General features: G+C 39.3%; 1 protein-coding gene across 2 annotated transcripts in view; it reads right to left on the reverse strand.

The window, feature by feature from the left end:
- Positions 1-762: 762 nt before the first annotated feature.
- CPQ (carboxypeptidase Q) overlaps positions 763-16,925 on the reverse strand; it is a 479,409-nt gene continuing 463,246 nt past the window's right edge. The window contains exon 9 of one of the 2 annotated variants that reach the window (XM_029222597.1): positions 763-1,275. In XM_029222597.1, the coding sequence (XP_029078430.1) occupies positions 1,112-1,275 (164 nt within the window). In that variant the 3' untranslated portion in view covers positions 763-1,111. The remainder of the gene's footprint in view (positions 1,276-16,925) is intronic. The other variant, XR_003793513.1, reaches the window with a different exon arrangement.

Here is a 16,925-nt window from a genome sequence, read left to right on the forward strand (position 1 = left end):
TTGATCTGTTTTCAAGTTTGTTGATTCTTTCCTCAGTTTTATCCAGTCCGCTAATGAGCCCAGCAAGGAAATTCTTCATCTCTGATGTTGTATTTTTTATTTTAGTATTTGCATTTGATTCCATTTTATAGTTTTCATCTTTCTGTTGAAATTCTCCTGTTCATGTATATAGACCCATTTTCCCACTTGAATGTAACCTATTAATCACAGTTATGTTAAAGTTCCTCTCTGATATTCCAACATCTGAGTTATCTCTATTGTCTGGTTTTCTTAATTGCTTTAACTCTTGACAAAGAGTTTTTCTTGCATTTTTGGGTGTGTCTTGTAATTTTTTAAATTGAATACTGGACAGTGTGTGTGTAAGAATAGTAGAGATTATTCCCAGAGTAGAAGGGGATCAGTGTTTTGCTCTGTGAATATGATTTAGCTTCTCTGAGCCTCCCAACTTGTTATCAGCAAAATGTGAATAAGCCCTAACTTCATAGATATATTATGTGAAATATATAAAACATAAATGTAAAATAGTATTATCATTTGTTTGGTGACAGATCTTTAATAAGGCAACTGGATTTTACATACTTGATTTTTTCCCCAAATGGTGACTTCTTTCTGTGAATTAAAAAAACTTTAACCTCATTAAAAAATTCTAATAATATAAAAATGTACAAATTAGAAAGTCAGATGCCTCCATACATTCAGTTAAGACTGTACTACAATTGTGTGCTCCTCTACTCCTTCAGTGAATAACTTAACAAAATATTGGTCACTGTAATTAATGTTCGTAAATACATGCATAAAAGCCAGAGGTCTTCCAAAGCTTTATCCAGTATTTACTTTCAAAGTAGAAACAGTATTTTTAATATGTGGTATAAAGAAATTCCCTCACTGTGATCCCTACCATTGGCTGATTCTTTGTGGGGGTGGGGCTTATTCCTTACACTAGGAACAGAGAATTTGGAAAGTATCAAGAAACATGATATCAGAAAGTATGAAAAAGTGTTGTGCTTTGTAAATGATCACATAAAATTGTTAGGTGAAGCGGGGCTCCTTGAAGCTGCAGACCCAGGATTCCTGGCCAGAAAGGACAAAAGTGCCTTCTCTCTTGCTCTTGCTAAGACCTGGGCAGCATTTCTTCCATGTCTGCAATGACATAAGAGACAACAGCCCAAACAGCAGCAGCAACATTCATCTGCTTTGGATCCATGACAGTCATGGTGTCTCCATGGGAGTGATGGAAGGAGAAATATTTATACAGGTCATCAAGTAGACTGGCTCCTGGGGAAAAAAGAGGAAGAATTCTTAGTGAAGTATTTTGACGGGCATTGCTGAATAGCAGCTCAGAAACCACTGCCCCCTTCCCTGATCCTATTATACAGGCTGCGATGGCAAAATAATGATGTTCCCAGCCTCTCTTGCAGCAAGAAATGGCCATGTGACACTGTTCTGACTACTAGGATATGAAGTGGCAGGCGGTGGGTGAGTTCTAGGAAAGCCTTTACTTGGCTGACAAGAGTCAGTAAAATGCCCTCATGCTGAATTAGATGAGAAGTTTGGAACTGCAGGGGGCAAAAAGCCCACACACTAAAAATGGCAGAGTGGAAAGACAGAAGGAGCCTGGATTTAGAAAATATTGCAAGCCCATTGAATAAGCTCTACACTGCCTTCTTCTGGACTTCCTGCTACCCAAAGGAAAATAAACTTTATTTGAAAAGCAAGTGATACAATACCCTCTTTATTTATAAAGAGACAGTATTTTTTCGTATTAGGAGAGTGCACATTTTTTACCTCCCCGGATACAAAAGAAAGTCAGTACTCCTTTGCTCAAGTTTTTCTTCTCAAATCATTCATTTACTTCCAATAAAATTTCCCAGCAACCTCCAAGGGCACCAGCAGGAGTCTCTGCCCCACTTAAGAGCTTTCTTGTCACTCTAGTGAAGCTTTTCTCTAGTTTCAGCCATGGATCAGAGCCTCGAGGTATCTTCACACCTCCTAGTCATCCTTTGGAACCTACCTGGCCCATTCTGTGGGTTCCAACTGCAGTTCTTTAGCCTCTGGAACTAATTTATTTATTTACTTACCATTTTATTATGAAATATAGTACCATACATACATAAGATTGTAGAGAACATAATGCATATTATAAACGGTGACAAGATAAGAGTTCACGTATGTCCATGATTCAATGCAAGAATATCACCAGTACCTTTGAAGCCCATCTTATGAGCTCCCTCCCACCCACCCCACTCCACCCCATGGATCCTTTCCTCCCTCCAGAGGAGGGAGGCGCCCACTATCTTGTTCTGCTTGTGTGATAACCACTCATTGCTTTTCTTTATAGTTTTACCAAATAAATATAATGGACACTCTCTAGGGTCTAAATGTAGGAGTGGAACTGCTGGGCTATAGAGCCACATGTGTGTTTAATTTCATCATGCAGGTCCAAAATGTTTTCCTTTTCAGTTTATCCTCCCATTGTCAGTATATGAGTCTTTCTCTTGCTTCACATCCTCTCTAGCACTTGGTGTTGTCAGGCTAAGTTTTGCTAATCTGCTAGGTGTGAAGTATTACCTCATAAGGTTTTAATTTTTTAAATTATTAGTGAGACTGAGCATGTTTTCACATATGCATTTTTTGTCATTTATGTTTTCTCTTTTGGAAAATGCCTGTTCATGCCCCTTGCCCTTTTTTTTTTTGCGGTACGCTGTCCTCTCACTGTTGTGGCCTCTCCTGCTGCGGAACACAGGCTCCGGACGCGCAGGCTCAGCGGCCACGGCTCACGGGCCTAGCTGCTCCGCGGCACGTGGGATCTTCCCAGACCGGGGCACGAACCCGTGTCCCCTGCATGAGCAGGCAGACTCTCAACTACTGTGCTACCAGGGAAGCCCCCCTTGCCCATTTTTTTTTTTTTTTAAACATCTTTATTGGGGTATAATTGCTTTACAATGGTGTGTTAGTTTCTGCTTTATAACAAAGTGAATCAGTTATACATATGTTCCCATATGTCTTCCCTCTTGCGTCTCCCTCCCTCCCACTCTCCCTATCCCACCCCTCCAGGCTGTCACAAAGCACTGAGCTAATATCCCTGTGCCATGCGGCTGCTTCCCCCTAGCTATCTACCTTACTACGTTTGTTAGTGTGTATATGTCCATGACTCTCTCTCGCCCTGTCAAAGCTCACCCTTCCCCCTCCCCATATCCTCAAGTCCGTTCTCCAGTAGGTCTGCGTCTTTATTCCTGTCTTACCCCTAGGTTCTTCATGACATTTTTTTTCCCCTTAAATTCCATATATATGTGTTAGCATACGGTATTTGTCTTTTTCTTTCTGACTTACTTCACTCTGTATGACAGACTCTAGGTCTATCCATCTCATTACAAATAGCTCAATTTCATTTCTTTTTAAGGCTGAGTAATATTCCATTGTATATATGTGCCACATCTTCTTTATCCATTCATCCGATGATGGGCGCTTAGGTTGTTTCCATCTCCGGGCTATTGTAAATAGAGCTGCAATGAACATTTTGGTACATGACTCTTTTTGAATTTTGGTTTTCTCAGGGTATATGCCCAGTAGTGGGATTGCTGGGTCATATGGTAATTCTATTTGTAGTTTTTTAAGGAACCTCCATACTGTTCTCCATAGTGGCTGAACCAATTCACATTCCTACCAGCAGTGCAAGAGTGTTCCCTTTTCTCCACACCCTCTCCAGCATTTATTGTTTCTAGATTTTTTGATGATGGCCATTCTGACTGGTGTGAGATGATATCTCATTGTAGTTTTGATTTGCATTTCTCTAATGATTAATGATGTTGAGCATTCTTTCATGTGTTTGTTGGCATTCTGTATATCTTCTTTGGAGAAATGTCTATTTAGGTCTTCTGCCCGTTTTTGGATTGGGTTGTTTGTTTTTTTGTTATTGAGCTGCATGAGCTGCTTGTAAATTTTGGAGATTAATCCTTTGTCATTTGCTTCATTTGCAAATATTTTCTCCCATTCTGAGGGTTGTCTTTTGGTCTTGATTATGGTTTCCTTTGCTGTGCGAAAGCTTTGAAGTTTCATTAGGTCCCATTTGTTTATTTTTGTTTTTATTTCCATCTTGCCCATTTTTGAATTGATTTGTTTGTCTTTTCTTATTGATTTGTAGGCGTTCTTGATATATTTTAGATACTAATATTTTGTTGGTCGTTGGTTTATATAAATCACTTCCCAGTTTGTGGCTCTTTTCACTCTGTTTATCATGCATTTAGATGAACAGATGTTCTTACTTTTAATATAGTTGAATTTATGAATCCTTTCCTTTATGATTTTTATTTTTTATATCTTGTTTAAGAAATCCTCCCTACTCTTATATCACAAAAATAGTCTCTGGGGTCTTATTCTAAAACTTTTAAAGTTTTGCTTTTCATTTTAAAGTTCTTCATTCATTTAGAATTGGAATTCATTTTGGTGTAGGGTAGGCTTTTTTTATTTTTAGTTGTTCCAGCAAAATTTGGCTAATAAATCCTCTTTCCCCGCTGGTCTGCTGTATCAATTTTGGCATATATCAGATTTCCTTGTTGCTTTGTTTGGGGGCTTTCTAATTCTGTTCCAGTGGTCTGTTTGTCTATTCCCAAAACAATATCACAGTATCTTAACTACCATTGCATTCTAATTCTTGTTATCTGGCAGGGCAAGTTCCCTCACTTTCTCTTTCTTCTCCTTCAGGAATATCTTACTATTCTTGACTGTTTGCTCTTTCAGATAAAGTTTAGGATCATTTTAAAATTGTACGAAAAATATTTTTGGATTTCGATGGGAATTGTGTTAATCTACGTATCAGTTTGGGGAGAACTAGCATCTTTATATTAGGATACTGTGTTTTTATCCATGAGAATGGTGTGTTGATATGTTTCTATTTATTAAGTCTTCTGTAATGTCTTTGAAGTTCTGTAATACAGTTTGGCATGGCTTTTGTTAGTTTTCTTTCCTCCATGGCTTATACTTTCTGTTGCAACTGTAAATTATACATTTAAAAAAATTTGCATTTTCTGTTTGTGGCTTTCCATTTTTAGTATCAAGGATATATATCTGATTCATAAAATGGGCAAGTGATCCTTCTTTTTCTATACTCTGGAATAGTTTGTGTAAGATTAGAATGATTTATTTCCTGGTCATTTTGTAGAACTCCTTACAAAACCATCTAGGTCTGATACTTTCTTTATGGTAAGAATTTTAACTAATGATTCAATTCCTATCCTGGTTATTGGGTTATTCAGGTTTTATGGTTCTTCTTGAATTAACTTTGGAAATCACACTTTTCTAGGAATGTGTGAGTTTTTCCAAATATTCAATAATCAGCATAAAGTTGTCAGTAATATCCTGTTTTTATCTTTGTTTATGTCTGCAGCACCTATAGGGAGTAGGCTTTTTCATTCCTGATACTGGTTATTAGAGTCTTCTCTCTTTTTTGTTCATCAATCTTGCCAGCAGTTTGTCAGCTGTGTTACTCTTTCAATAAAAAGAGAGACAATCTTGTTTTGGGGGGACATTCTCTAATGTATAGCAGTTTTCTTTCATTGATTTTTTACTCATATTTATTATTTCCCTCCTTATTCTTAGGTTGATTCACTTTTGTTTTTTTAACTTCTTGACTTGAATGCTCAGTTTATTACTTTGCACACTTTCCTTGTCACTGACATAAGCAGTAAGACTACAGTCTTTCCCCTATTACTGCTTTAGCTCTCTATATCCCACCAATTCTGATGACTAGTTTCATGATCACTTAGTTCTAAATATTTAGTAAGTCCTACTTTGATTTTCTTCTTTGACGCATGAGTTAGAATGCGTTTTTTAATTTTCAAAGGTATGGGGTTTCCTTAGTTATTTTTTCATTTTTGACTTCCAATTTAACTGTTAGAGGATGTGGGCTATATGATACAAATTCTTTGAGTTTTGCTGAGATTTTCTCCGTGGCCTATTGGATGATCCATTTTATAAATGTTACATGTGTTGAAAAGAATGTGCTTTCAGTGTATTGTGTCTGTGCATTAAAACAAGCTTGTTAATTGTATTCTTCAAATCTGTTAACTCCTTACTGATTTATTGTCTATTTGGTTTATCAATTTTGAGAGAGATGTGTGAAAATGACCTGTGATTTGGGATGTGTTTATTTTTCTTGTAGTTCCCGCAATTTCTTTTTTATATATTTCAAAGTTATTCTTTTAGGAGCACATAAACTTAGAATTACATCTTCCTGGTAAATTGAACATCTTTATTTATTTTAATGTCTTCATTGGAGTATAACTGCTTTACAATGTTGTGTTAGTTTCTGCTGTATAACAGAGAAAATCAGCTATATGTATACATATATCCCCATATCCCCACCCTCTTGCGTCTCCCTCCCACCCTCCCTATCCCACCGCTCTAGGTGGTTGCAAGGCACAGAGCTGATCTCCTTGAGCTATGTAGCTGCTTCCCACTAACTATTTTACATTTGGTAGTGTATATATGTCAATGCTACTCTCTCACTTTGTCCCAGCTTGAACATCTTTATTAATATGTAGTCATCCTCGCCATTTGTAGTAGTGCTTTTTGTCTTGAAGTCTAGTTTTACGTAATATTTAATATAGCTGTATCTCCTTTTTTTAACCTCATTCTTTGTATGTCTCTTCCCATCAATTTACTTGCAATCTGCCTCTGTCCTTATGTTTATAGGGGTTTCTCTTACGGATCGTTTAAAGTTGAATTCTTAAAATCTAGTTTAACAATCTTTGATTTTTAACTGGAGATTATAATTCATTTATGTAGCTCGTGATTATTGTTAAATTGGACTCATTTATTTCATCTTAGTTTTTGCTTTCTATTTGTTCATTTGTTTTCTAAGTTTGTTTTTTTTCCTTTTCTTTCTTGCTCTCCTTTGTGTTGATTTTTTTTTTTTCCTCCTATCATTCCTTCCCCCACCCCAACTCTACTCATTTGGAAGTTACACACTTTATTTCAGTTCTCTCAGTGGAGACCTCAGATGATTGATATGGCTTACATATTTATTTAAAGTTAATCAATACCTTATATAAGGACACTAGGGCCCCAAGTTTTGTCTCCTGTCCCAGACACACTCACGCCTCATTAAAACCCATGCTCTAGGAGAACAGGGATTGGCAGATACCCTTAGACAAAGGCTCTGGAGTTTTCTTACCTCTTACAGATTCTCACTTCGTCATTTTTCACCCCTGAAGAATTCCCTTACTTTGCCTTACTAAGCCACGTATTATAGAAAGAGTTATTGTTTTATCCAACAATTATTTTTGGCAGGGGGAGCTAGGTGTCTGAGAACTTCTGGCCCTCCCATATTGCCAGAGCTCTCTTCTCCCAATCCTCTACTTCCTGCTCTTTGCTCCTGAGCCCTCTGTTGCCTCAGGATGCTGTCCAGATTTTCTCTATACTGACCCAAGTTTTAAAAACTTTGTACCAAGGTTTTCCCCTACTTATCTCCCCAGACTCCTTGCTCTGGAGTAGGACATGGATTTCCCTCCATTCATTCATATTTCACATTGAGTTCAGCTATGTTGCTATCAAACACAACACAAGCCAGTGATGCAAAACAAACATATAAAAGAAAGCTCAACTCTCAACCCTGACAATTAATGACTCCAATGCCTGTCAGTCAGCAGATATCCGAAACAGGGTGTATTAGGTTGATAACATCTATCAGACCCTTCACCTGTGTTGAGGAGGCTCTTCCTCTTCAGTGATTTTTCTTTTTCAACTAGTAAAACATGTTTTCTGTTGTTCCGATAGCTCTGAAAGGGTGGGATCTCACCATTATCCAGCCTAATAATGTACAACCTTCAGTGGGTGGGCTGGAGCTGAGGTTCATAAGTGTTCAGAAAGCTCAGTCCAATTCAACTGGACAAATACTTGAGTTCCTACAACATTCTAGGCAGTGGGCTAAGACATAAAGGTGAAAAAGACAGTCTCTGCTCTCAAAAGCTTATTCTGCAGTAGAGGCAGAGAAAATGTGTCCACAAATAATAATAACACAATCAGAATGCACTGAGTGCTATGGGCAAAGGACAAAAAATAGTGGATACCTTACGTAGTTGAATGACCTTCTCTGACCCCCTAGACTAGGTCCCCTTGTTGCGTGCTCTCCATACTTCTACTTCTCCTGTCGTAATCGTCACCATTCTTTGTTATAACTGCTTGTTTCACATTTGTTTTCCCCACTATATTGTAATTTCCCTGAAGGCAAGGCCACTGTTTTGTTCTCCACTCTTGTCACCAATGCCTATAACGTAACACCAGATGAGGAATGTGAATTTGTTGAATGAATGAATGAAATCAGAGACGTGTATAAGTGAACTGGGCCTTGGGGGTGCTCTATCAGTCAGAGCCCTTGTAGGAAACAGATGGGACTCTCCAAGAAGATAACTTGGAAAATTTAATGAAAGGATTATTTACAAAGAGTGGTCAGGGTTAAATAAAACCAATAAGGGATGCTAAAGGAGAAGCAAGGGAGGCCATTTCCACCCCTAGGCCTAAAAGAGCAGAGAAGAAAGCAGCTGTAGCTGCAGTTGTATCTGTTGGAGAGGGTCACCAGAGGAGCTGTGGTTGTTTGAAGCCAGGGAATCAGTCCCCTGCTGGTGCCTCTCATATCCTACAGGCCTCCCTTGGCCAAACCCAATCATAAGCCAGAGGGCAGTCCATAACCGTTAGCCTCCAACGGCACAGTATAGGGTAGAGAAAGGTGAGGCTTGATAAGGAGTGGTACGGGAGAATATCTAGCACAAGTACTTACTTAGGCTGTCAACAGACAGAGGTGGGGACACGGATATTCCGGGTGAATAGAACACGTGAGCATTATGTGTGGGTAACTTGGGTTAATTACAGGCAGAGAAAGTTGGCAACTAACGTCAACTTGGAAAGTTCCTAAATAAGCCTGAAAATAGACTGAACACAGTTCATAAATGGGAAGGCTTTGGGGGCCAATGGGCAGGAAGGTGGGGAGACGGGAGCTGCACCTTAGGGAGACATTCCAGAAAAATGTGGAGGTAGAATTCTGTAAACAATCGTGGTGGTGAGGAGACGGCTAGGAAGGAAGTACAGTTTGGGGGACAGGTGACAAAGGCCAGGGCCAGATGATGATAACCCAGCCGCTGAAGTTCTCTGGAAAGCATGTGTACAGAGATAACCAAACTTCCAGTGAAAAGCCCAGTGGTCCATTTTTAAACCAGAAGACACTTTACGCCATGAACTCACAGCACAACCCGAGAGAGACAAATCTGTGTGTTTACTTTGGTAGGAGCTAGAAGCATTTTAACAGAAACCATGACATTTTAGAACTAGTTGAAGCCGGTGAGCAGGATGTGCTCTCTGGATCCCAGAGAGCATCAGCTGGATGTCAAATTCATCCACAAGTTAAGGACAAAGTCAAGGAGTTCAAAGAATGGAAGTCACTGAGGGCAGACAGAAGATGAATCAGAACTGTGGATTTCAAGAAACAGAAAAGGACATTTAATTCCAAGAGACAAAGTGCAGCTTGCTAGGGGCTGGTTTCCTCCCATTTAGAGTTTCCTAAAGACGCAGCATGATGGCTGACAGACAAGGCTCCAAATTCCATATTGAAAAAATAGAAGCAAGAAATATTTGTGCATGCCCTCTTCAAGGCCTCTGAAATTCCCTGTCTCAGACTGAAAGAAACTGACTGCCAGATGGCTGGGAATTTGGCTGCCTCCCTTTAAAACTAGTGACTTAAGGAAAGCATTTCCTCAGCGATCATCTAAGTTCCCATGAGCGACGGACAAAACTGAAACAACTCCAGAAGAGCTGCACCACCGGTGAGAACACTGATAGCCACAGGAGATAGGAGAGCAGGCCTGCTGGCAGCCTTACAGCTTTGTCTCTGCAGTTCCAAGGAGACATTTTGTCAGTGACAGCCACTGATCGAAAAGACCAGCACTGAGGGAGAGCCTGCACTGCAATTTCTGAGAGCGCCTGACGTCACAAGGTCGGGGGGCGGCGGAGGAAATGTTAACTGTCCTTAGGGATAAATTGCACAGTATCTTCTGACAGGTAGGGAATCAAATCAAATGATTTTTAGAAGGTGAAAGCTGGTAGGAAGGAACCTGCTCTGAAGGCTAATATTCACCCCTCGGAAACAAATTACAGCATGATTAGGACAGTTCACCTTTAGGAAATTAGTTCTAAGGGAGGTCTGGAATTTAAGGATGTGAAGACGTATCCTTGAGCTTGTCAGTCAAGGAGAAATTGGGCCTAGACAGGGAGATACAGCTGAGAGAACATAGGGGTTAGAGTCAGATAGGACCGGGTTCCAATTCAAACTCCTCTGCTTAATATCTGGGTGAATTTGGGAGAGTCACGTAAGGCCACTCAGCCTCGGTCTCCTCATGAATGAGTGAGGGCTGATGATACCCGAGTTCGAGATGCTGGTGAGGACGAGTAAGCACTCAGTTACTACTTTACTATAAGGTATTACGTATCCACAAGGTTAACCCAGTATTTCCACAACAGCATGAGCATTTCAATACAAAACCTGAAGGATTTAAAATTCTTATTTAAAGATGGAACAGGTGGACCATGAGGTCTATTCTATGTGACCCCGCCTTGACCCATGTTTGTTTGGATTATTTTTCCTTCTCATCCTTCTCTTCCCCCTTCTTCTCTCTCCTCTCTGAATGCTTTTTTTTTTCTTTTGTAAACATTCATCTCACAAAATATTTTCCAGCTGTGTGACTGGGTGAAGATGGTCCAATGAATATCGTAAGAAATACCTGACCCGCCCCGTACTGTTCACAGAAGATTCCAATCTTCACAGAACGATCCCCGTAATGACGGGGATCTGTGCAGCCTGTGCAGGATATCAGAACAAGATTAAATGAATACCTGCTAATTCCTGAAGAGATGGGTGGCTAAATACACAAAGATTCTCATAGCCCCTCTTATTGTAGGTTGACTCTCATTCATATGTAATCAGTGGGTTTTCATGTACACAAATTAAGCAATTCATGTTATGAGAAGACTTTGAAAGACATTTGAAAGCTTTGAAAATTTAAATTCAAGTCTGTTATTTCCGTGCGTACATCGGCTGCCGCAATGTTTCACGAAGGATGCACTCACAGGCAAGCAGCTGTGGAAAATCCATTTGTCCTTTATAAACAGATCTTGCACAGTCTGGGGTATGCAATTTAATTACAATGTAATGTATTACAGACATTTCCTGATCATAATAATTATGAGGTTAGAGAAGAAGGTTATGGTCTTAACTTATTCCCTACAAGAAAACTTAGTCTCCCTAGGATATATAAAATAAAAAATTACATTTAAAGTTTAATTAAAGTTATTATTTCTTTCAGCAACGTTATCGAATGAAAAAACATTATTACCCAAACAATTAGAAAATCAATTCAAGGAATCTGCAGACATTTAATCTCTCTTTTCAAAAGGGGCAGTTTTATCCCTGCTATATTAAATCTCATTGAAAATTAGAGCGAGACGCAGCTAATTAATACCTTCCTAACCCATAGCTCTCCAGAAGAGAAAGCAACTTATAAGAGGGAAAGGAAAGAACAGTAAAACAAAGGAAAGGAAAGGACAGACAGGAAATGGAAAAACGTCCCAGATCAAAACTCCATGAAAAGTATTATAATCTTAGTTTCTAAATTCTCACCCAAGAATTTCCAAGCCTGTGCTGAAAAGTTTCAGGTGTGCCACTAAGGCGTCGCACCTTCCATCTCTTTGGAAAACTTGGATTGTTGGCTGGGATAATTTTGACCACAGAACATGGGTCAACACCAACACGTCTGGAGGACCTCCAGTTCACATGTACCTAAACGCTAGGATAATGATTCATCTTTCCATAAAGTTGAAGAACCGTACGCCTGTAATAAGACTAATTAATTACTGCTATAGGAAGATGGTACTACAGACTGTCCAAATGTGGGAATAACAGGAAAAATACTGTTTGTTGACGGCCTCCTGTGTGCCTAGGGCTTTTTGGAGATGATTTCATTTAATTTTCCAAGTGACCCCATGAGGGAGTGATCATTATGCATCATTAAGAAACAGATGGAAAATGGATTTGAGTAACTAAAGTCACACAGCCAAAGCAGTAGAGATAGGATTCAAGGCCAGCTGTGCCTGATCTGAAAACAATGCTCCTAACCAGTTTGCTGAGCCTTCTCTCCCTGCCTTAAAGCAGGACATCTGTAACAGCTTTTTCCCCGGTGGCGAACTGTGTGCGTTGTTTGCTCCACTCGCAGCTCTGGTCCCCCATCCTTACTTTGCTTCATGACAAGAAGATGGAAATTCAAACTGGAGGTATCCTGGGCCATGAACTAGAGTGAAGATGTAATCATATTCAGACAGTGGGCTCAGGCAGCCTGGGACTGCCTATCAGAAGATGGATAGCAGAGCCTCTCCTGACACCAAGCCCCCTGCTCTTGCTGGGCCACACACTGCAGGGCCTGCCAATCCTCCTAAGAGCTTGCAACCATCCCATCTAAAACCCACCCCTCCCCTCTAATCATTTGTTATCCTCTTACCCTGCTTCTTCACCGCCCCTACCTTTCATAGCACTCTTCTACTACCTAAAACTATATTATTCTTGTAATGATTTCATTATTTGCTGCTTGTCTTTCCCACTAGAAGGGACTTTGTCTTTTTCACTCTACTCCCCAAAGCCTGGCAGGCAGTAGATGCTCAGTAAATGTTTGTTGAATCACTGTATGGATAAATGAATGAATTGTTAAATATCTAATGGGGCAAAAGCAGAGGTAAACACTGGCTTCATTCTCCCTCTCTACAGCAATTTTGCTAAGTAAATCCTATTTTCTGGGGATTCTTCTCTCAGCTGCTGCCTTGGGGAATGATAAGAAGATTCTTGTTACCAAAAACATGGGATATTTCACATAGAAGCTGAGATCTAAACACTCTAGTATGTACTATTCAATATGTTCCTCTACGTTTCACCACTGTTATGGAAATTATCCACAACTTGAAAATAAGGCAGCACATCCTATCAATGTCATTCAGGGCAAAGTCCATGCAAAGATTCTCTAGGACGACGTACTTAGTTTGACTCACTGCTTACTACTGATTAAAGGTCCCAGACTTGGTGACGTTATATGTTAACTCATAGATATTTAGTCTATTTCATTTTTTCTAGATGAAAATTATTTCTGTCCCATAGAACAGTTGTTTCCAAAGGTTACAGTTTATTGGCCTCTAAGACATTAACCAGTTAAGCAGTTTTAATCTAACCTAGCAATCTTAGGTTAATGCTTATTAAATTACATAAACTCAGCTTCTCAAATGCTCTTTGAATTGGTGTGAATATCTTACTGATTCCCATATAAATGAATGAATTGAATAAAATCTTTGACATGTGTTCATTTTTTATTTGCATGAGAATCATGATTTCAGCTTTTAGAAAACTATAATTTAATACCACCCATCTACAACCTTAAAGGAATAATCACATTCATGTTGCTTCTCAAAAGTTCAGCGACTCACAGTCCCCATCCATGATTTTACCCATGATTACCCTAACAGCACTGAGCAAACTGGTCACCAACATAAGGGCTGGTCTTCTGCCTTCTCCCTTTAGGGTAGTGGATGGTCCCCAATTATGAGGAGGATTGGGGGGAAAATAAAAACAAATTTTATACACACACACACACATTAATATAAATGAATGTATATACGTCTCTATATAAAAACATATATATGCACATCTGTGTGTATATAAAATTGGACTTGTCTTCAACATGTACCCACCCCTTAATACCCTAATTTCTCCCCTGACCTGCCTCACACCTTCCACATGAGAGTCACGATTTTGCCTTTCAGAAAATTATAATTTAATACCACCCACCTATAAACCTTAAAAGTACAATCACATTCATATATGATTGGTTCCTTATCTTTGAGTTTATAATTTTATGTGTGTGCATGTGTAGTCATAGCTTCCATATGTAGCTATAAAGAAACATCTATACCACTCTCTCCTTCTACCTTGTTGTGTAACTCAAACTAATATTGACACTTCTTCTGAGGGGGAATTTTTGAATCTTACTCATGTTTATATGTCAGTCCCAATTTATAATTCTCCCTTTGTCCATACAGAAATTCTTGCCCACTCTTCTTTCATGGCCTGTTGTCAATAAAGCTCCCACCTACCTGAGCCAGCCTGACTCCTTGTAAAGGCCTTTCGGCAGTTCTCCCCATACCTGGGGAACGACGCTCCTAAGAAAACATCAGTAAAAACTATCTCTGACAGAGCACACTGTGAGAACATTCAATGCCAATGGGTCTTCAGACTTGGAAAGACTCTAAAGATTGTTTCCAGGGTGAAGTTTATAATGAAAGCCTTAAAATCAACATGGTTTTCCATAACTGTGTTCAAATGGACAGATTTTGATTTCTGGCTACAGACACATAAAGGTTACAAAGCCACTGTGAGTGGAAGGCGGATGTTAGTATCGACAGATAGAAACCTTTGTGTCTGTTTGCCACCTCCCATTCTGTTGGCAAGCAGACACAAAGGAATGAGACAAGTTGGAAGTACTACATGGACATGCTGTTCTAGACCTACTTCCTCTACTGAATTATGAATAATGCTGGAAGGCTGGTTGGCAGGTGCATGGCAGGAATGCCTGGGGATCATGGTGGAGCTGGAGAGAGCCACTGCAAATGACTATGGTATTGGAGGCCAACTGGTCGATAGGAAGATGTTCATCCATGAGAGAGGTTGCAAGGGAGGCTCTATGAACCTCTGAATAGTGATTCTCACTGCCACATGGCCAAGCTGATGGATTTATAAAATTTATTTTAAAAGAGGTTTATTATTAAGCACTTAAGCTCATAGTCTATAGGGAAAAAAAGATCATAGTTTTTTTTATAAAAGGGAGAGTTGGCTTGTTTTCACAATCTTTACAATCTTTAAAAAGGTTTAAAAAAGTTGTAAGCAAGGAGAAGGGGGGTATTTTACCCATTCAAAGAAACACTGATAAAACTACACTGACAATCAAAAAGGTTGAGTTGCTATTGGATGGAAGGCAATGTTTTGCTGTGGATAGAGAACTAACTGGCTATGAGACAAAGAACAGAAGAGCGGGTATTTCTCTAGAAGACAGTCCACCTGAGGATTGGTATCACTATTTGGAACTGAAATCAGTCTTGAGAACCTGTAATGGCCCTTCCACTTACACTGTGGATCTCCATTACCCTCCCTCCATCCTGCCCCCCACCCACTCCCCAGTAGGTAGGACAGGCTAAACTTGTCCTTCTAAAGGGATCTAGCTAAATTCACAGCTGATTAAGCCATACTAGGTTACAAAGAGAAATGGGATTATTTTAGACTGTGCACCTAAAATCTTAGGGATCATGTCAAGGTGGGCAGCCAAGTCCTCCACAAAATGGCTTTGGGGGCCATTGTCAGCAGTAGAATTATGGGCCAGATGGACCGAGAGTCTGCACCAAGATAGGCTTCTTCATTTCTGGATATGACAGCGTGAAGGTCACAGGAAGTGGCATCACAGAAAATAGGAAACATACAGAAGAAAGTACAACTGCTACAAAAAAAAAAAAAAAATCCCATCTGAAAAGATATAGCATTAAAAATATAATAAAAGGTAATACTAATGAATAACATGTAATCATGGCCAGAAAAATGAGGATGGTGCCATGGCAGCTCAGGACACTGAAGAAAACTGATCTGGGGGTGAGTGCCTCGAGACTCCTTTCAATTCTTTATTGTTTGTTTATGTGCCAGATAGCACGGATTTATCCAAAATAAGTGTGTCCATGCTTTTGTGTAAGTCAGTGGGTTACAGGAAGATCACAAACTATTTGGCTAAAGCTGCAAAGTATTAGTCAAATTTCCTCCACTTCTGAGGAAAGAACTACAAGGAAAATAGAAACATGGTGAATGGTCCTGGCTTCAAACCATAATCCTGAAAATGAAGCAGGTAAAGTTCGAGGTTGACACTGGTGAAAAATTTGGTGGATGTTGGCTCAGTTATTCTAATATGCTTTCATTTTATTTATGCAAATAACCTCTTTCTTTCTTGGTCACCTGGCAGGTTCCCATTTGGCAGCTAAATGCAGCCCCATTAACTGACTGTCTGCTAAAGGGATGCAATTTTTTTTTTTTTTACACACAAAACCTTTTAAAATTTAACCTTTCTAAAAGTCGTTATGCAGTGAGGGAAAAAAGTGAGCTAAACATGCAAAGCTTTGTGGATTCCAAAACAAAGGAAACAAATGTATAAGAAGGAGACTGGGAAATGAATATGCTCTTAATGCAGACACACATTTCACTTAAAGTAAAACACCAGTTCAAGGAATATCCATTAAATGCCAATGCTCATGAAAAGATCCTGGCCCATAGCTACCAATTAATAGGGAATCTACAAGGCTGAGATGTAAATTTAACATTTAAACGCAGCTAGATTCCCAATGCTATTATGGTTCACCCTCATTAATGTAATTCTTAGGACAATCCTTATAATGAAGGAACAGTGAATATTCTCAGTAGCCACTCAAAATATAATTACAGTACATTTGACTAAACGCTTCTGTGGTGAGATAAACTGCAATTTATACATTTTCTGAGGGTTTTTTTTTTTTTTTAAAAAGGCTGATGATGATAAAGGAAGCTAATGCTACTTTGTGGGCCAGCATGTCATTAGCTGTTCCATCATTTATACTCAAACTCCGGCATCATGGGGCAAGGTAAATGGTGCTTGAGATTCGCTGCTACAGACCCTGAAATAGTTTCCAGTGCAGAGTTTATAAGTAATACCAGGAGTCCTGCTGTTTCACCTCCTGAGTCATTTTTCTTAAAGTCTTTAGAATTCTTGACAAAAGGTGGAAAGAAGAGAATGCTGTCCTTTACTAACTAATTAAACTAGTAAGAAGACCTCATTATG

This window comes from Monodon monoceros, unplaced genomic scaffold (genome assembly GCF_005190385.1).
Source record: "Monodon monoceros isolate NGI ecotype Baffin Bay Population unplaced genomic scaffold, NGI_Narwhal_1 Super_Scaffold_14, whole genome shotgun sequence".
In the NCBI taxonomy this organism is placed as follows: domain Eukaryota; kingdom Metazoa; phylum Chordata; class Mammalia; order Artiodactyla; family Monodontidae; genus Monodon; species Monodon monoceros.